Raw genomic sequence first — 21022 nt, forward strand, 5'->3', positions numbered from 1 at the left:
CATGGGTGTCCAACCTTTTGGCTTCTCTGGGCCACATTGAGTGTAGAGAAATTTTCTTGGGCCGCATATAAGATATATACTATAGTTAAGGTATACAAGTAATAAATCGCCACCGCGCTTCCCGTGCTGCCGCCCCCGCCCCCCCCCCCAGCACTAATTTATCACAACTAGAGGATGATCCTTTCCGAGGCAGCCTCTGCCTACAGTTAGTTGGAAGCCACTGTGGCCATGACCCAACCTGAATTCCTTCTTCCCCATCAAAAAATAAATAAAATTGTCAGGGGGCAGTGGGCCGCATTGCCTGGGGCTCTGGGCCACATGCGGCCCCCGGGCCGCAGGTTGGACATGCCTGGTCTACGTCGTCAGACCTATAAGAGCCACTTTGCCGCAGTAGAGCTCTAGTGAGCAGCGGTAAAGTGGTTAAAGTTTCTATATCCCACTGCTCTTGATAAAGGGAATCTTTCCCCGCTACCTGGGCCAACTCTACAGTGGTTGTGACTCCAAACGCCATAACGGCAGGTCCACTAAAGCATTTCCTCTGGCTGTCCTGTCATTTCCCCTTGCCTGTCCTTTTACCTTCAAGACGGCAACTTCTGATGGTTTCTGAAAGGCCTCAAATAGCTGCTCTATGAGTTTTCCATGTCTCAGAGGGCTTCCTTGCACTAGACGCCATGTGCCAGTTGTGCTAAAACTGGGTACAAGCTCCTAGGTAGACACCACTTGTTCTCAGCGCTCCACAGGCCCTAGCATTACATTTGATCCACTTATCCTTCTCTACGTCAGGCGCCCGGTTCTGCAACTGAATTAAAGTTTCTATATCCCAATGCTCTTGATGGAGGGAATCTTTCCCCGCTACCTGGGCCAACCCTACAGTGGTTGTGACTCCAAACCCCATAAGGGCAGCATCCTTTGCCGCTTGGTCCAGCTAAAGCATTTCCCCTTGCCTGTCCTTTTACCTTCAAGATGGTAACTTCTGATGGTTTCTGAAAGGCCTGAAATAGCTCCTCTATGAGTTTTCCATGTCTCAGAGGGCTTCCCTGCACTAGACACCATGTGCCAGTTGTGCTAAAACTGGGTACGAGCTCCTAGGAAGACACCACCTGTTCTCAGCGCTCCACAGGCCCTAGCATTACATTTGATCCACTTATCCTTCTCTACGTCAGGCGCCCGGTTCTGCAACTGAATTAAAGTTTCTATATCCCACTGCTCTTGATGAAGGGAATCTTTACCCCGCTACCTGGGCCAACCCTACAGTGGTTGTGACTCCAAAACTCATAAGGGCAGGTCCACTAAAGCATTTCCTCTGGCTGTCCTGTCATTTCCCCTTGCCTAACCTTTTACCTTCAAGATGGCAACTTCGGATGGTTTCTGAAAGGCCTCAAATAGCTGCTCTATGAGTTTTGCATGTCTCAGAGGGCTTCCCTGCACTAGTCAGGAAGTTCCGTGCTCTCCAAATGGGCCCAAAAATCACGAGCTACTCCAAACCCATATCTGCTGTCGGTGTAAACGTTTCCCCTTTGGTTCTCTAGGAGTTGACATGCCTTGACTATAGCACACAACTCAAGCTTCCTGTGCTGACATTTTGGGTGTCAATGCTTCTTGATATAAAATGGTGTCTGTAGTGGTTTACAGCAAACCCCGTGTGTGGCTGACCATCATCGGGGTAAAGTCTGGAACCATCTACGAAAAAAATGCGTGTCACAATCTGATGAAGGCTCATCTTTTGCTGGTGTGACTGAGGCCTACCTCCATCCTTCTACCTCCATCAGGGCCATATAATCATGAGAAAAACTCTCAGGTTCTACATCGGTACCATTTGTTGCATCTTCCTCATCAAATATACGAAGAAGAGTAGCCAGATTTAACCACTTAATTTTGCTGCTTTACGTCCAGGCCACTTTTTACAACTTGGCACTACGCGACTTTAACTGACAATTGCGCGGTCATGCAACGCTGTACCAGACGAAATTTACGCCCTTTTATCCCCACAAACAAAGCTTTCTTTTGGTGGTATTTGATCACCTCTGTGCTTTTTATTTTTTGCGATATTAATAAAAAAAAAGAGCGAAAATTTTGCGAAAAATTGACATTTTCTACTTTGACTGTTAAAAAATATCCAATATATTCAATTCTTGTCATATATTTAGGCCAAAATGTATTTAGCCGACAAAAAAAAATTCTCAATGAGCGTATTTTTATCCACTTTAAGACCGGAAGATTTTACCCCCCTTCCTGACCAGGCCATATTTTGTGATTCGGCACTGCGTTACTTTAACGGACAATCACGCGGTCGTGCGACGCTCTACCCAAATGAAGTTTACGTCCTTTTTTCCCCACAAATAGAGCTTTCTTTTGGTGGTATTTGATCACCTGTGCGATTTTTAATTTTTGAAAAAAAAAAGAGTGGCAATTTTGAAAAAAAAAAAAAAATAATATTTTTTACATTCTGCTATATAACATTCACAAAAAAAATTAAAAATCAAAATTTAACATTTTAGGCCAGTTTGTTTTCTGCTACATATTTTTGGTAAAAAAAAAAAAAATAATCGCAATAAGCGTATTTTGATTCGTTTGCGCAAAAGTTATCGCATTTACTAACTACGGGAACGATTTATGTCATGTTTGCTGTTTTTTTTTTTTTTTTACTAGTAATGGCGGCAATCTGCCATTTTTTTTCAGGACTGCGACATTGCGGCGGACAGATCGGACCCCTAACTGACATTTTTGACACTTTTGGGGGTACCAGTGACATTACTACAGTAATCAGTGCTAAAAATATGCACTGTCACTGTAATAATGACACTGGCAGGGAAGGGGTTAACACTGTTGGTGATCAAGGGGTTAAATGTATGCCTCATGCTTACTGACGTGTGTGGGGGGGAGGGAGGGTTCTGTAACACACACAGAGATCGCAGGTTCAGCTGTGCTGAATCCTGTGATCTGTCCCTGTCTGTCACAGAGAAGATACGCCTGCTTTGTTTACATAAGCGGGCGGATCTTCTCACACTTTCCCCGACAATCGGGGAAGAGAGACGGCAATCGCCATCTCTCTTCCTCCGGCCCGACTCCCACTGTGTCTAAGCCCAGTGGGAGCGAGCCTCTGGCGGCGTGCGCCCCGCCACCGAGACAGGCAGGAATCCAGCGATGTAGGTCTACGTCGCTGGACCCAGGGCTGCCACTGTGCCGCAGTAGCTTTGGTTTTTGAAATTGCCCCGGCCTCTTCCTCTTTCCCTTTGCTTTCCCCTGTACATACAGTAGTTTTGGGTTCGCCGTCTATATATTCGGGGCAGTTTTTCCTTTTAAACATGATTTTATTGTTCTTCTTGATTGATACTTTGAGATTTTCCTCTTTTGGCAAAGTGCCAATTTTACAAAAAAACTGACCAGAGGTTCCCCCTCCTTCAATAGAGGATGCCCCTAAAATACCACTTAAATACTATAATCAGATAAAAAGTTAATCTAATTTAAAACGTTTGGCTCAGTGCCAATAGGGTTCAATGGTCACGTTAATTGCGGTAACCCTTAATGTCCAAAAATGTATTCTATAACTATTATAGGAACAAAGATATTTACATTTGAACCCTCTTGGCAAGTAGGCAATTTTCAATATTTTGCACCAAGACTCCCCTGCGCACAGGGAACCACAGGCAAAAAATATTATTTCTCATTAGCTATAATTTTATAGAAAATAACCTCAGAGTATCCTGCCGACTACGCCTTGAACCCTCTTGGCAAGTAGCCAATTCTACTACATCACCTGCTGTCGCAGGGACCCCCCTTCGAGTACCTGTAACAACATTGAGGGGGCTCAATGCCTTTTAACCACTTTAGGACCGCTCACTGTGCTGCTACTGCGGCAGAGCGGCTCCCCTGGGCCCAGCGACGTCGTTGGACTCCTAGCTGTCTCGGCCGGAGGCTCGCTCCTGCTGTGTTTAGACACAGTGGGAGTCAAGCCGGAGGAGGAGAGGCGGCTGAGGCCTGTGGAGCGCTGAACCTGCGATCTCTGTCTGTCACAAAACCCCCCTCCCACACACACACGTCAGTAAGCATTGAAAGAGAATTGAGTTCTTCCATTTTAGACATTTTGTGAACCTTGATGTATTAGTGTGTCATGCATGAGATTTATATTTTGCTGAGAACAAAAACATTAGTTAAGTCTTAGTGTCCTTTGTTCCCTCTTATCTTGTTCGTTCCTAAGACAATGGCTCTATAGATCCCAGACGCATCTGGATTTTAATGAGAACCGGCCGAGCTAATGTTTGTTCTCTCTACAGAAGGTCACATGTGAAACAATGTATAATTGTGTGGAACATTTCAGGTGACCAAGGGGGGGGGGGGGGGTAACTGTATTCTCATTGTTCTCCTGTTGGGGGCATTTTATCATACAAACTGTATGAAATAAACTAGACGTCAGACGGCTTTGAGCAATTTAAATGCTGCAAGTGTCTTTTGGTTCAGAGTAATCTCCGGGCCCGCTGGGACTTGTGGTGCAACCGGGGCAGGTCATCAAGCCTATACTTCACTGGGAGTGATTTAATGCCAACAAGAATGAGGCATACAATTAACCCCTTCCCTGCCAGTGTCATTATTACAGTAACTGTGCATATTTATAGCACTGATTACTGTAGTAATGTCACCGGTCCCCCCAAAAGTGTCAAAAATGTCAGTTAGGGGTCCGACCTGTCCTTCGCAATGTCGCAGTCCCGCAAAAAAATAAATCGCAGATCTCCGCCATTAATAGTAAAAAAAAATAAATAAATAAAAATGACAAATTTTTTTAGTAGTTAGTAAAACGCGATAACTTTCGCGCAAACTACGCTTATTTTCGATTTTTTTTTACCAAAATTATGTAGCAGAAAACAAATTGGCCTAAAATGTTAAAAAACTTTGATTTTTTTTTTGAGGAATAGAGAAGGACCTTTCATATGGTGTACAGTATCTCCTCCTCATTTGTTGGGAACATGACGTTATATTGAGGAATGGAGATGGACCTTTCATATGGTGTACAGTATCTCCTCCTCATTTGTTGGGAACATAACGTTATATTGAAGAATGGAGATGGACCTTTCATATGGTGTACAGTATCTCCTCCTCATTTGTTGGGAACATGACGTTATATTGAGGAATGGAGATGGACCTTTCATATGGTGTACAGTATCTCCTCCTCATTTGTTAGGAACATGACGTTATAATGAGAAATGGAGATGGACCTTTCATATGGTGTACAGTATCTCCTCCTCATTTGTTGGGAACATGACGTTATATTGAGAAATGGAGATGGACCTTTCATATGGTGTACAGTATCTCCTCCTCATTTGTTAGGAACATGACGTTATAATGAGAAATGGAGATGGACCTTTCATATGGTGTACAGTATCTCCTCCTCATTGGTTAGGAACATGACGTTATATTGAGGAATGGAGATGGACCTTTCATATGGTGTACAGTATCTCCTCCTCATTTGTTGGGAACATAACGTTATATTGAGAAATGGAGATGGACCTTTCATATGGTGTACAGTATCTCCTCATTTGTTGGGAACATGACGTTATATTGAGGAATAGAGAAGGACCTTTCATATGGTGTACAGTATCTCCTCCTCATTTGTTGGGGACATGACATTATATTGAGGAATGGAGATGATCAGTCCTTTCATATGGTGTACAGTATCTTAATGAAGAAAAGTATACAAAAGAAAATGTCTTTTAGGACTGAGAAGATGGAAGGTGGTTTTGGGGTGGGTAGGCCGGCTTTAAACAATTTTTGCATCTAGTGATGATTATTTACCTGAGCTGATTTCTGGAGAAGTTTCTTCCTCTTTAACTGCATCCGTCATCCCAACCTCCTCTGTAAATTGCTGATCACCCCTCACATACGTCTCTTCTTCCTTTATATCTTCATTTTTTACATTAATTAGATCTTCATCCTAAACCAACAAAATTGCAGAAAATATCTTTAAAATGTAAAATTAATATGCTATCAGGAAGTTTAAACAATTAATCAAGACAGCTTGGATTCCCAAGGGACAGCTATTGAGGATGCAGAGAAACTGCAAAGATGACAATGACTACAATCAACAAGCTGATATACTAATAAATAGGTTTACAGATAAAGGATATGATTACAAACAACTGACAACACTTATGGCCCGTACACAAGATCCGAAAATCGGACGAAAAATAACGCTTGTGAAAAGATCGGACGATAATCTGATCATTAGTACACAGCTTACGAGAGGCAATCACGACAGTTCGCCCGATATTATCCAGTCGTGCAAGCATAAAAATTTTGATCGTATTATAACACATCGTACGATAATCGTATTATCAGTATGTTGTTCGTTCGAAAAAAAATGGTGAGCAGTAGACAGCGCATGAGCAGTTTACATCATTTCCCCTCACACGCTACGGCGTGGTTACGCATACGGGAAGCTTTTGAATCATCGTCCGAGAAAATTCGTATCGTAAGTAACCTCTCCATTTGCAAATATAATTGAGAGTTCCTAGCAACCAAACAAAAACGGACGGAGCGTCGTCCGATTTTCAGATTGTGTGTACTGGGCATCAAAGATCGTATTAGTAGTATTGACAGAAAAACCCTACTGGAGGATAAAAATAAAAAACAATACTTACCCCAATGTCGCTTTTTTCACACAATACCATAGAAATTTTAAGGAATTTGAAAAAAATTGTAAAACAACATTGGCATATCCTAATGAGGGACACTACTCTTAAAAGTATCCTTCCACCAAGGCCACAATTTGTATATCGGAGAGTACCCAATCTGAAAGACAGATTGGTACACAATGTCCCAGACCCCCCGAAAAAGAGGACTTCCTTCCTAGACTTTCAGGGATTCTATTCTTGCGGTAAAAATCATGCAAGACAGTAAAACATAGAACCAGAAAGTTAACAAAATTCAAATCTAATATTACATCTAAAGCCTCGTACACACGCAACATGAATTTTCGGCCAACGTCTGATCGGCCGATTGTCGGCTTGTTAGTATGATGCTTCCGACAACCGACTGCAACTTTTCGGCCGAAAAAAATCTGGTGTGCATGCTATAAAATTTTTGTTGGCCGTCAACAGAACGGCCGATTGTTCGTCAGTACAGATTTCGGTAGACAAAAATCAGATGAGCAAGACTGGGCATGCTCAGAGAAGAAAAAACACACGGAAAGTAAACCATCACATGACATCACTTCTGAAGTTGGTTGTTGTTGGCCGAAAAAATTTGTGTGCAGTCTAGAGCACATTTCAACCAACACAACAACACTGGACAAAAGACGGCCGATCGGTCGGCCAACAATCGTTGCGTGTGTACGAGGCTTTAGGAATACCAGATAAAAAAAAGTTGATCACGTGTTCCAGTACACATGTTACATATTTATTATCCTGTCCGTGTGGCCTACAATATGTGGGCCGGACTACACGAAAGCAGACAATAAGAATAGGGGAACATTTAAATAATATAAAAGGTTTTAGAAAGCATAGTGTCTCACAACATTTCAGAATCCACCACAATAGAGACCCCACATTACTCACGTTCAGTGGGATAGATATAATAGATACCCACTGGAGAGGCAGAGACATGCGGACAGCAGTATCAAAGAATGAAACATACTGGATCTATGAACTGGGAACACTGCAGCCTGGGGGTATGAACATAGATCAGGATCTTAATTGTTTTATATCTAATTTTTAAAGCAGATATTTATTAGTATTTTAATAAGATAATTTTAATATCTTTAAGTCCCCGTTCACACTAGCGCGACTTGTCAGGCGACTTGGTCGCCTGACAAGTCGCGGTGGGTCGCCTGCCATTGATTAGCACAGGACCCGTTCTAATAGGAGCGACACAAGTCGCTCCGACTTAGAAAAAGGGTCCTGTACTACTTTGGGGCGACCTGGAGGCGACTTGCATTGACTTCAATGATATGAAGTCCGTGCATGTCGCGCCGAGGTCGCGGTGCACTTCAAAGGTCGCCCCGGCAAGTCGTGTCGCCCCTGTGTGAATGGGCTCTTAAGGAATTTTTGGCTATTGTTCTTAATAATTGTAAAACGAAGATATCCCACGGTGATCATATTCCCTATTAAACTTAATTTTAAAATTCCCAGTGCTATGGTATATAATATATGTTTTTTAAAAAATTTTTAGAACATCCCTTTAATAAAATATATGTAGTAATATTTATGTATTTTATAGTATAATGATGTAATATCATATACTGATTTGCCCTACTAAAAAAAAAAAAAAAATCAAAAATAAATTATTTGGCACAGTTTTTATCACTATAATAATAATATTCAAATACATTTATAAACGAAATAAAACACAAACTGGTTATATAAGCCACACGGGGTTTCTGCACCTTGCACTTTAAGGTTTATACACATCCAATAGATATATTGGTGGATAAGGGCAAAAAACTAGCAGTAGAGAAATACGTTTCAATATAGAGGATTAATAATCTTTACAATAAATAACAAGGATTGCAGTATAAACGCTATTCCCGTGGTATATTATAAACTTGGCAGTATATAGAAGGATTGGCCGGAATAAGTATTTTGTTTACATGAGTAACCCCGCCTACCAACTCGGGATAACAGACATCGTGAAATATATCCGGTATCACTATGAGTTGTTGTGAAGCGGGAGGATCGAATAGCGGATATAGTTTCCGCATTCCCTATTTAATCTCACTCATGCAGCGTACGTACAGCTTCCGAAGACGTCACATTTCTGACGAAACGCGTCAAGTTGATACGCACGCTGCCTCGCTCTGAGCCCACCGGTGAACCGCACGCCGAGTTCCCACTTCCGGGTACGGCGTTTTTGCGCGAGCTTCACCCACAGACCCTGAAAAGCAGCCGCGAGGCTGAAAAAAGGCTGTAAGGGCACGAGTGGAGACTTTACTTAAATTTTTGTTATATTTGGTTACGAGTGTACAATTTGGAGTGGCTTTTTCTTACAATGATGTTCGTGTGAAGAGTGGCTTTTTTAACGTTGATGTTCGTGTGTGGAGTTTTTTAACCCTCTACACGATGAGGAGCCTTCTTTCTTTTACACTTTGAGCCACCAGCCGTATCCAGAGGACCTATACCCACTCAAAAGGAGCCCGGGGCATATGAGACCAAGCGCAGATTGATTCTTGCTGGCGTACGCCAACAGGAATCCACGAAATTTGGTAAGTGAGCTACCTTACCCATTTGGCACCCGAGGTGAAGTGGAGGGTCACACCACTACTGCATCAGCACTTTTTGCACGGAAAGGACTGTATTGCACTCTTGCACTTTCTTCTATCCAGCACAATATTATGGACTGTATATAAACCACTGACGTCATAGTCCCTGGTTCTTCCCGAATATTAATTTTGGAATTTTGCACATATAGGTTATTGCACAATTATTTCTATATATACTTGTTAGTTAGCACATGTTACGTACTTATGGATGGTATTCACATATCTAGTTAAATATTTGCATTTATTATATTGATGGTGACATCTCTAAGCCCCCGTTCACACTGAGGCGACCTGTCAGGTGACCTGGTCGCCTGACAGGTCGCCTTCCATAGAGAAGCTGCAGACCGTTCTAATAGGAGCGACACAAGTTGCTCCGACTTAGAAAAAGGGTCCGGAGCTTCTTTGGGGCGACCCGGAGCGACCTGCATAGACTTCAATGTTATGAAGTCCGTGCCGGCCGCTCCGAGGTCGCGGGGCGAGCAGCGCGCCGCGACCTATGAGGTCGCCCTGGCAAGTCGGGTCGCTGCAATGTGAACGGGGCCTTATTGTATATAATTTTCACAGTTTTTTTACACAGTTTATAATTCATACGAACACAGAGCACGTTTAATATATTATAGTACACCAAGCAGTGGGGTTGGCACAACCCACATAATCAGAGGTTAGCACAGTTTTTTTCTAATCAATCTGCATATATATATAACTATTTTTATAGTATTTGAACTTGCGGCTTACCATTTCAGAAACGACACCCCAGAGGCGCGAGTGAATATACTTAAACCCCTCACATACGTCTCTTCTTCCTTTATATCTTCAATTTTTACATTAATTAGATCTTCATCCTAAACCAACAAAATTGCAGAAAATATCTTTAAAATGTAAAGTTAATATGCTATCAGGAAGTTTAAACAATGAATCAAGACAGCATTATCGATGATTTAATTCATCAATATAGGACAGTGCCTTCAGCCTTCCAATGTGCTAATTAGCTTAAAATAAATGAGTAGATATGAACCAGACTGACTTGATTATCTTCCTGAGCTCTGTGTAGTGATTTTTTTAGTACAATAAAATTATCAATGAAAGTATGGACTACTTAACTAGTGCCTGATATAACCTGTCTGATGTGGGGGTGCAGGGGGGCAGAGGATGCAAAGTTAGCAGGTCAAAGTATAGGAGTAAGTAGGGCAGTGTACAGGGGTCAGCAGGGCAGAGGATAGGGTCAGAACTTTGTAGAGCAGTAAAAAGAGGACATTAGTTTGTAAGGCAATGTGTAGTGGATTATCAAGGCAGTGTACAGGAGCCAGCAAGGCAGAGGACAGACAGCAGCAGTGCAAAGGACAGGGGTCCATATGGCAGAGGACAGTGGTCCGCAGGGCAGGGTACAGGGGGTCAGCAGGGCAGAGGACAGGGGGTCAACTAGGGCAGGGGGGCAGCTGGGAAGAGGACAGGGGGTAGGCAGTGCAATAGACAAGGGGTCAACTGAGAAGAGGACAGGGGGTAGGCAGAGCAATAGACAGGGGGTCAACTGGGAAGAGGACAGGGGGGCAGCCGGGAAGAGGACAGGGGGGAAGCCGGGAAGAGGACAGGGGGGAAGCCGGGAAGAGGACAGGGGTCAATAGGGCAGAAAACAGTGTTCAGCAAAGAAGAGGACAGGATCACTGCTGGCAGGGCACTCAGCAGAGTTCCTCCTCCCTTTCCCCACACAGCACAAAGCCTAAATCGGACTCCCATAGAGACACAGCCTTGATCCGTACAGTGTGTAGCTGGCCACTGCAGCTGCACTACCATTCCAATGTGGGAATTTCACAGGTCAGAACTGGAACACAAGAGCCAGCTACACACTGTGCAGATCCAAGGCGATGTCTGTAATAAGGGAATTCAATCTCAATTCTAAAACCTCTAAATCACTCCTCCCTCCTCTTACCCCTCAATGTTTCTATACAAGAAAAAATCCCCCCCACTCCCAGCACAACCCCCTCCAAATCATCCCTCCCAGCTCACATCCTCTTACCCCTCAATGTTTCTATCCAAGAACAAATCCTCCCCCCAAACCCCCCCCCCAGCACAACCCCTCCAAATCAACCCTCCCAGCACACATCCTCTTACCCCTCAATGTTTCTATCCAAGAGCAAGTCGTCCCCCAACCCCCCTCCTGGCACAACCCCCTCCAAATCAACCCTCCCAGCACTCATCCTCTTACCCCTCAATGTTTCTATCCAAGAGAAAATCCCCCCAACCCCCCTCCGAGCACAACTCCCTCCAAATCACCCCCCAGCACACATTCTCTTACCCCTCAATGTTTCTATCCAAGTACAAATCCTCCCCCCCCCCCCTCCAAATCAACCCTCCCAGCATGCATCCTCTTACCCCTCAATGTTTCTATCCAAGTAAAAATCCTTCACCAACCCCCCCTCCCAGCACAACCCCCCTCCAAATCATCTTACTTCCTTCCTCTCTTCTCCTTGATCTCCTCTGTTCTCGATTCTCCCTCTCTTAACTTTCATTAAACTTTTATCCTCAGGAAATGTGGGCGTGGGTTTTGTTTTCCACGTGAAAACACATCAGATGGGGCCTCGTGTTACTACGTACCTCCACCTCGCCATGATCAAAAAGGGGGCATTGTTTGCTTGTATAAAACTTTGGGGAATTTCATTTAATTCAACTATTTTCTCAAAGATAACCTTCTGACCTAAGCCTTGGAGAAAAAGCTAAATCTCTTAGGATGCTTTCTCCCATGACAGCGACTGTCAGATTACCGGCGCCCCTTAAGATATATAGATTGCTTGAATAAAGTCTGAAACCACGGCAATTAACATTCCTTCTCCAAATACTTTGAAAGTGAAGTCATTTGGTTCAAGACACAAATTAGTTCTTTATGCATTAAAAAAAAAAAATGGTATACATATTACCCAATTCTATGTATTTAAAGCTTATACCCACTATATCAATAATAATAATAATAATAATAATAATAATAACATATATTTCAAGGATTAATAAAAAAGGACTGAGAATAATCGAACCGCAATTACCCAATTCTATGTATTTAAAGCTTATACCCACTATATCAATAATAATAATAATAATAATAATAATAATACACATATATTTCAAGGATTAATAAAAAAGGACTGAGAATATCGAACCACGTGACTTCTATTTCTCAATCACCCGGCGCTGAATTTATATTGATAAATACACAATAAAATATTCAATAAATAAACAAATAATTATTGAAGAAATGGATATTAGCTGCTGCCTTAGGCTCCATTCACACTACCGCGGCACGACTTCGGGGGCGACCTGTGAAGTCGCGTGCAGCGCGACTTGCACGGACTTCACATAATGGAAGTCAATGCAAGTCGCCTCCTGGTCGCCCCGAAGTAGTACAGGACCCTTTTTCTAAGTCGGAGCGACTTGTGTTGCTCCTATTAGAACGGCTCCTGTACTACACTATGGGAGCGTGAGGACCGCGACTTGTCAGGCTGACAAGTCGCGGTAGTGTGAATGGGGCCTTAATGAAACAAAATGCAAATAAAGATGTGAAAAACCCTCCAATGTCAGTCCAGACAGAAAGTAAACACATAAGCAGCGCTGGTATATATCGGACAACAATATATAATGGTGTCCACCAAAAGTAGCTCAAGAGCGATGGCCAATCACCACGGAGTGAAGGAATATTTATGAAAACTGCCACCGCACCTCGTGACCCCCTGGGCAATAAAAACTCACAAGAAAACTGGAAAAAATAGGCCTATATATATATAATCCTTGCTCCGGATCAGTCCACTTCCTGACCATACAAAGGCAAATGTTCCGAAGTCCAGCTCTGAGATGTAAACCCAAAAGCAAAACCGCAACACTTCCAGCAGGATCACATGTGAGCATAGAGAGAGGAAGACACTCATAGGGCAGTAGTCCAACACACTAGTTTATTGACTCACACAAAACCCCTTCCCCATCACATTACACTCACAGGATAAAACAAAATATAAGGCAAAAATTCACATCCAACGGACAGAGACAGATAGAGCGCTGTGTCACCAAGATCTCACTGGCACCCGCTCCACCCGCGTTCGGAGATACTCGGACACTTCCGTGGCTACCGTCCGCGGCGCCCTCTGTTGAAGTCAGCCAATGACGAAATGCGTCAGTGTGTGAGCATGCTATCACCCCAGCAACCTGGACGCTTACGGCAGTCACGGAAGTGTCCGAGTATCTCAGACCTAAACCCTATTGAGCATCTGTGGGGAATCCTCAAACGGAAGGTGGAGGAGCGCAAGGTCTCTAACATCCACCAGCTCTGTGATGTCATCATGGAGGAGTGGAAGAGGACTCCAGTGGCAACCTGTGAAGCTCCATGCTAGGGCTGCAACTAACGATTAATTTGTCTGTCGACTAATCTATCGATTATTTTTACGATTAGTCGACTAATCTAACGATTATTTTTATTTTATTTTTTTTGCTTAATTTAGTGTTTTTTGATTAGCTAATTAATCCTGTAATTAATACAGACCCCTCAGTAAGCCCCCCTCTCAGTACAGAACCCACAGTAAGCCCTCCCACTTAGTACAGACTAAGGATGATCGAACTTTTGAAAAGTTCGGTTCGGCCAGAACATCCGAACTTCCCGAAAGTTCAGCCCGGATTTCAGAACCCCATTGAAATCAATGGGACCCGAACTTCGGTAATCAAAAAACACCATTTTGAAGCCCCAAAACCCAATAAATGCCCCTAAAAAGTGCCTAGGGTTCTGGGTCATGCCCCATTAACTATTAAATCACACAAAAAAAAGTTCTTACAAATTGTAATTTTTGATAAAAAAGCCAATTATTGAAAAATTAAAAAAAAAAAAAAAAAAAAAAGAGATTTTTTGATTTTTACTTTGGATTTAGTATCTGGGGGGTCTAAAAGGTGTGCATGTGAAGTTTCAGCTCTGTAGCATGTCCAGAACCATGAAAAAAAAAGGATAATTTTTCAGTAGAACAGGGATGTGGTTCGGGAGCCTCCTTTAACTTTAACACTTATATGATCTTTTTTTGGGGGTTCTGGACATGCTACAGAGCTGAAACTTCACAGGTACACCTTTTAGACCCCCCAGACACAAAATCACACAAAAAAAGTTCTTAAAAATTGTAATTAGGGTTGAGCGGACACCTAGATGTCCGTGTTCGACGGGTTCGGCCGAACTTTAAAAAAAAGTCCGGGTCCGTGTCCCGGACTTTTACCGAACTTTTCCCGGACACCGAACCCCATTGAAGTCAATGGGGACCCGAACTTTAAGGCACTAAAATGGCTCTAAAACACCAAAGGAAAGGGCTAGAGTGCTGCAAATGGCAGCAAAACGTAATTAAGAGCATGGCAAGTGCTCTGCAAACAAATGTGGATAGGGAAATAACTTAAAACAACAAAAAAAAACAGAAAAATAAAACAATGTTCTTCTTCATCTCTGAAGGACGAGGCCCATATGGAGTAGGAGGGAGGTTGAGGTGGTGGTGGATGTGGCGGTGACATAGGCGTGCGCACAGGGTGTGCTGGGTGTGCCTGGGCACACCCTAATCACCTAGGGCACATAGCATTGCCAGTGAGGAGATGGGAAAGATCTCCCTGGGACCTGCTCTGCTCTATTTCTCCTTGCCTACAGGTACATGGCCCCGATACATTACTCTCCCTGCTGGCAAACACATGCATGTGTATTTCAACTTTGGGGTGCACACCTTAATGCAATAGGCTGCGCACACCTATGGGCGGTGTAGGTGGAAGCGGCGGTGGAGGAGGACCAGGGCCGGATTAACAGCATCATGGGCTTGGTGCTGAGGATTTTGAAGGGCCTTAGGGCCGTGCCTTGCCATGCACCCAGAGGAGGAAGGGTGCAGCCATGCATGCCTAATTCAACATGGGATGCTGTCTCTGAAGCCCATAAACACATCCATGCATCGCCAACTGTCCCTCCTTGTCCGGCCTTCACGCTGTGTGGGGAGGTTCTGAGGGTGCTGCCTGGGGAAGCGAGCATAGAAGCCAGACTTCTGTGTTTACAAGTGACAGAAGAGCGGTAACAGTGAATATGGCCAACCCGGGGCCTATATAAAAGGTAGGGGCCTGGAGCTGCAGCTCCAATAGCCCCTACATTAATCTGGCCCTGAGGAGGAGGACGAGGTAGCCAACACTGCTTCTTTTCACAAATTTTAAATGAGGGTACACCCCAAAAGAGTGAGAAAGAGCAAAAATGGAACAATGGGTGGGTAAGGTCGGTATCCATTGCTATTCTGCATAAGGTACGGAAAAGTCCCGTGGGATCCATGCCTGGTTCATTTTAATGAACGTGAGCTTGTCCACATTGTCTCTGGACAGGCGGCTGCGCTTGTCTGTTATAACGCCCCCAGCCGTGCTAAATACCCGTTCAGATAATACACTGGCTGCAGGGCACGCCAGCACCTCCAAGGCGTAAAGGGCAAGCTCAGGCCATGTGCCCAATTTGGAGACCCAGAAGTTGAAGGGGGCAGACCCGTCATTCACTACATGTAGGCGTGTGCACACATACTGCTCCACCATGTTGGTAAAATGCTGCCTCCTGCTAAGACGTTCCATCTGAGCTGCTGGTGCTGCTGTTTGTTGTGGCGTGCTGACAAAGCTTTTCCACATTTCGGCCATGCTAACCCTGCCTTCTGAGGTGCTGGCGGTGCCCTGGTTGCGTTGGCGACCTCCTCCTCCTCCTCCTCTGCCTTGTGCTTCCACTGTGGCCCCGCTGTCAGATGGGAATGCCAGCAGCATGGCGTCTACCAGCGTGCGCTTGTACTCGCGCATCTTGCGATCGCGCTCCAGTGAGTGAATTAAGGACGGTACGTTGTCCTTGTAACGGGGATCCAGCAGCGTGGCCACCCAGTAATCAGCACAAGTTAGAATGTGGGCAACTCGGCGGTCGTTGTGGAGACACTGCAGCATGTAATCGCTCATGTGTGCCAGGCTGCCCAGAGGCAACGAAAGGCTGTCCTCTGTGGGAGGTGTATGGTCCGTGTCCTCTGTATCCCCCCAGCCACGCACCAGTGATGGCCATGAGCTGGCCTGGGTGCCACCCTGCTGTGAACATGGTTCCATCTCCTCCTCCAGCTCCTCCTCCTCCTCATCCTCCTCATCCTCCAGAACTGTGCCCCTGCTGGACAATTGCGTCCCTGGCGTTTGCGTGTGCAGGAACCCACCCTCGGAGCCCCTTGCGAATGACTGCCCTGAAAGCCTTGGAAATGTTACCTCTTCATCCTCCTCCTCCTCCTCATCCTGTGCCACATCCTCTTCCATCATCGCCCGAATTGTTTTTTCAAGGAGGCATAGAAGTGGGATAGTTAAGCTGAGAACGGCGTCATTGCCACTGGCCATGTTGGTGGAGTACTCAAAACAGCGCAACAAGGCACACAGGTCTCGCATGGAGGCCCAGTTATTGGTGGTGAAGTGGTGCTGTTCCGCAGAGCGACTCACGCGTGCGTGCTGCAGCTGAAACTCCACTATGGCCTGCTGCTGCTCGCACAGTCTTTCCAGCATGTGCAAGGTGGAGTTCCACCTTGTGGGCACGTCACATATGAGGCGGTGAGCGGGAAGGCCGAAGTTACGCTGCAGCGCTGCCAGGCGAGCAGCAGCAGGGTGAGAACGCCGAAAGTGCGCACAAACGGCCCGCACTTTCTGCAGCAGCTCTGACATATCGGGGTAGTTTTTAAGGAACCTCTGCACCACCAAATTCAGCACATGCGCCAGGCAAGGGATGTGCGTCAAACCGGCTAGGCCCAGAGCTGCTATGAGATTTCGCCCGTTATCGCACACCACCAGGCCGGGCTTGAGGCTCGCTGGCAGCAACCACTCATTTGTCTGCTGTTCCATGCTCCTCCACAACTCCTGCGCGGTGTGTGGTTTGTCCCCCAAACAGGCAAGTTGTAAAACTGCCTGCTGTCGTTTACCCCTGGCCGTGCTGAAGTTGGTGGTGAAGGTGTTACGCTGTCCGGATGAGGAGGCGGTAGAGGATGAGGAAGCGGAGTAGGAGGAGTTAGGAACAGGAGGCAAACTGAAGCGCCCTGCAATCCTCGGTGGTGGAAGGACATGCGCCAAATTGCTATCCGCCTCAGGCCCATCCGCCACTGCATTTACCCAGTGTGCCGTTAGGGAGATATAACGCCCCTGACCGTGCTTACTGGTCCACGTATCCGTAGTTAGGTGGACCTTGGCACAGATGGCGTTGCGCAGTGCACACCTGATTTTTTCCCCCACTTGGTTGTGCAGGGAAGGGATGGCTTGCCTGGAAAAGTAGTGGCGGCTGGGCACGACGTACTGTGGGACAGCCACCGACATAAGGTTTTTAAAACTGTGCGTCTCCACCAGACGGAATGACAGCATTTCAAAGGCCAATAATTTTGAAATGCTGGCATTCAGGGCCAGGGATCGCGGGTGGGTAGGGGGGTACTTCCTCTTCCTCTCAAGTGTTTGGGAGATGGAAAGCTGAACGCTTCCACGGGACATTGTGGAGATGGTTGTTGGTGACCCAGGTGGTGGTGTTGCTGACAGATCGTCTGTTTGCGGGGTGGCAGGTGCCGGTATCACTACAGATGTGGCTGGAGCGGCCGAGACTGCAGCAGAAGAGGAAGCAGGATGAGCCAGAGACGTTTCTTGGTTTTGAAGGTGTGTACTCCACTGCAGCTCGTGCTTTGCACTTAGATGCCTGATCATGCAGGTTGTGCTCAGGTTGAGAAGGTTCATGCCTCGCTTCAAGCTCTGATTGCACAGGGTGCAAACCACTCGTGTCCTGTCATCAGCACATTTTCTAAAGAACTTCCACGCTAGAGAACTCCTTTGAGCTGACTTTGGTGCGCTCGTTCCCTTGCTGCGTTGGGCAGTAGCGGGCGTAGTGTCTAGGGCACGGCCGCTCCGCTTCTGCACCCTGCTCCCTCTTCTGCTGTGCTGGTGGCTCTGTGCGACCACCGCCTCTTCCTCCAAACTACTCAGTTCACCTGCATGACGTTCATTCCATGTGGGGTCGAGGACCTCATCGTCCTCCACATCATCTTCCACCCAGTCTTCACCCCTGCCCTCCTTGTCGGTCTCCACAATGCTGAACGCCGCAGCAGTTGGCACCTGCGTTTCGTCATCATCGGAGACGTGCTGCGATGATCCTTGCATGTACTCATCTTGAGAAATAAGTGGTTGGGCATCGCTGCACTCAATCTCTTCCACTTCTGGGGCAGGGCTAGGTGGATGGCCCTGGGAAACCCTGCTGACAGAGTCCTCAAAAAGAATAAGAGACTGCTGTATGGCTTGGGGCTCAGACTGCTGGCCTGATTTGCAAGGGGGTGAGGTGAAAGACGGTTGGACATTGGCTGCAGGTGCCAACTCTGACCTTTCTGCAGTAGACTGGGTGGGAGACAATGTGAAGGAACTGGAGGCACTGTCAGCAGCAAACCAATCTACTATCGCCTCAACTTGTTCTGGCCTCATCACTTCTAGGGGCGTTTGATGCCCTACCAAATACTGATGCAGGTTCTGTCGCCTACTCACACTTGAGGAAGGTGTTTCACTTGTGCGTGTAGCTGGCACAGATCGACCATGTCCTCTCCTTGCAACAGGAGCTCTACCAGCAGCACCACGACCCAGGCCACGGCCCTTATTTGACGGTCTCCTCATATTTCTGTAATTTAAGATCTTGCCCTAGAAAGGTTTTTATTGAATAGCGGAATAGAAAATATGATCCAAAAAAAGTGTATGTATATCACACGTACACAACCACACTAGGCCCCAATTACTATTGTTTGTACCCCTAAAAGGCTAGATGAGGAGTAGGGGGAGTATGGAACAGGCAGCACCCTCAAACCTTCAGAAGTATGAGATGAACCCCAACAACTTGGAAAGGTGGATCTCTCTCACACGTACCGACACAGACTATCCCGCAATTCAATTGATCCTCAAAGGTTTTTATTGAATAGCGGAATAGGAAATATGATCAAAAAAAGTGTATGTATCTCGCACGTACACAACCACACTAGGCCCCAATTACTATTGTTTGTACCCCTAAAAGGCTAGATGAGGAGTAGGGGGGTATGGAACAGGCAGCACCCTCAAACCTTCAGAAGTATGAGATGAACCCCAACAACTTGGAAAGGTGGATCTCTCTCACACGTACCGACACAGACTATCCCGCAATTCAATTGATCCTCAAAGGTTTTTATTGAATAGCGGAATAGGAAATATGATCAAAAAAAGTGTATGTATCTCGCACGTACACAACCACACTAGGCCCCAATTACTATTGTTTGTACCCCTAAAAGGCTAGATGAGGAGTAGGGGGGGTATGGAACAGGCAGCACCCTCAAACCTTCAGAAGTATGAGATGAACCCCAACAACTTGGAAAGGTGGATCTCTCTCACACGTACCGACACAGACTATCCCGCAATTCAATTGATCCTCAAAGGTTTTTATTGAATAGCGGAATAGGAAATATGATCAAAAAAAGTGTATGTATCTCGCACGTACACAACCACACTAGGCCCCAATTACTATTGTTTGTACCCCTAAAAGGCTAGATGAGGAGTAGGGGGGGTATGGAACAGGCAGCACCCTCAAACCTTCAGAAGTATGAGATGAACCCCAACAACTTGGAAAGGTGGATCTCTCTCACACGTACCGACACAGACTATCCCGCAATTCAATTGATCCTCAAAGGTTTTTATTGAATAGCGGAATAGGAAATATGATCAAAAAAAGTGTATGTATCTCGCACGTACACAACCACACTAGGCCCCAATTACTATTGTTTGTACCCCTAAAAGGCTAGATGAGGAGTAGGGGGGGTATGGAACAGGCAGCACCCTCAAACCTTCAGAAGTATGAGATGAACCCCAACAACTTGGAAAGGTGGATCTCTCTCACACGTACCGACACAGACTATCCCGCAATTCAATTGATCCTCAAAGGTTTTTATTGAATAGCGGAATAGGAAATATGATCAAAAAAAGTGTATGTATCTCGCACGTACACAACCACACTAGGCCCCAATTACTATTGTTTGTACCCCTAAAAGGCTAGATGAGGAGTAGGGGGGGTATGGAACAGGCAGCACCCTCAAACCTTCAGAAGTATGAGATGAACCCCAACAACTTGGAAAGGTGGATCTCTCTCACACGTACCGACACAGACTATCCCCCAATTTAACTGATCCCCAAAGGTTTTTGATTAAATAGCGGAATAGAAAATATGATCCCAAAAAAGTGTATGTATATCACACGTACACAACCACACTAGGCCCCAATTACTATTGTTTGTACCCCTAAAAGGCTAGGAGTAGGGGGAGTATGGAACAGGCAGCACCCTCAAACCTTCAGAAGTATGAGATGAACCCCAACAACTTGGAAAGGTGGATCTCTCTCACACGTACCAACACAGACTATCCCCCAATTTAACTGATCCCCAAAGGTTTTTGATTAAATAGCGGAATAGAAAATATGATCCCAAAAAAGTGTATGTATATCACACGTACACAACCACACTAGGCCCCAATTACTATTGTTTGTACCCCTAAAAGGCTAGGAGTAGGGGGAGTATGGAACAGGCAGCACCCTCAAACCTTCAGAAGTATGAGATGAACCTCAACAACTTGGAAAGGTGGATCTCTCTCACACGTACCAACACAGACTATCCCCCAATTTAACTGATCCCCAAAGGTTTTTGATTAAATAGCGGAATAGAAAATATGATCCCAAAAAAGTGTATGTATATCACACGTACACAACCACACTAGGCCC

The 21022-nt window shown here is 45.4% G+C and overlaps 4 protein-coding genes across 5 annotated transcripts in view; 3 read left to right on the top strand and 1 right to left on the bottom strand.

The window, feature by feature from the left end:
• Nucleotides 1–5890, bottom strand: part of LOC309563902 (uncharacterized protein) — a gene marked incomplete at its 3' end in the record, with an annotated part of 281290 nt that extends 275400 nt beyond the window's left edge. The window contains 1 exon segment of the mRNA XM_082268535.1: nt 5788–5890. Coding sequence (XP_082124661.1) covers nt 5788–5836 — 49 coding nt within the window. The 5' untranslated portion in view covers nt 5837–5890.
• The window catches only part of LOC309564430 (uncharacterized protein), a gene marked incomplete at its 5' end in the record, with an annotated part of 504148 nt that overhangs the window by 353993 nt on the left and 129133 nt on the right, over nt 1–21022 (top strand). The window lies entirely within an intron of this gene.
• The window catches only part of LOC309562808 (uncharacterized protein), a 400807-nt gene that overhangs the window by 246795 nt on the left and 132990 nt on the right, over nt 1–21022 (top strand). The window lies entirely within an intron of this gene.
• The window catches only part of LOC309562643 (uncharacterized protein), a 361535-nt gene that overhangs the window by 193393 nt on the left and 147120 nt on the right, over nt 1–21022 (top strand). The gene's annotated exons all lie outside the window — the stretch shown is intronic.

Source organism: Pelophylax lessonae, assembly GCF_965119305.1.
Source record: "Pelophylax lessonae genome assembly, chromosome: 9".
NCBI classification, from domain to species: domain Eukaryota; kingdom Metazoa; phylum Chordata; class Amphibia; order Anura; family Ranidae; genus Pelophylax; species Pelophylax lessonae.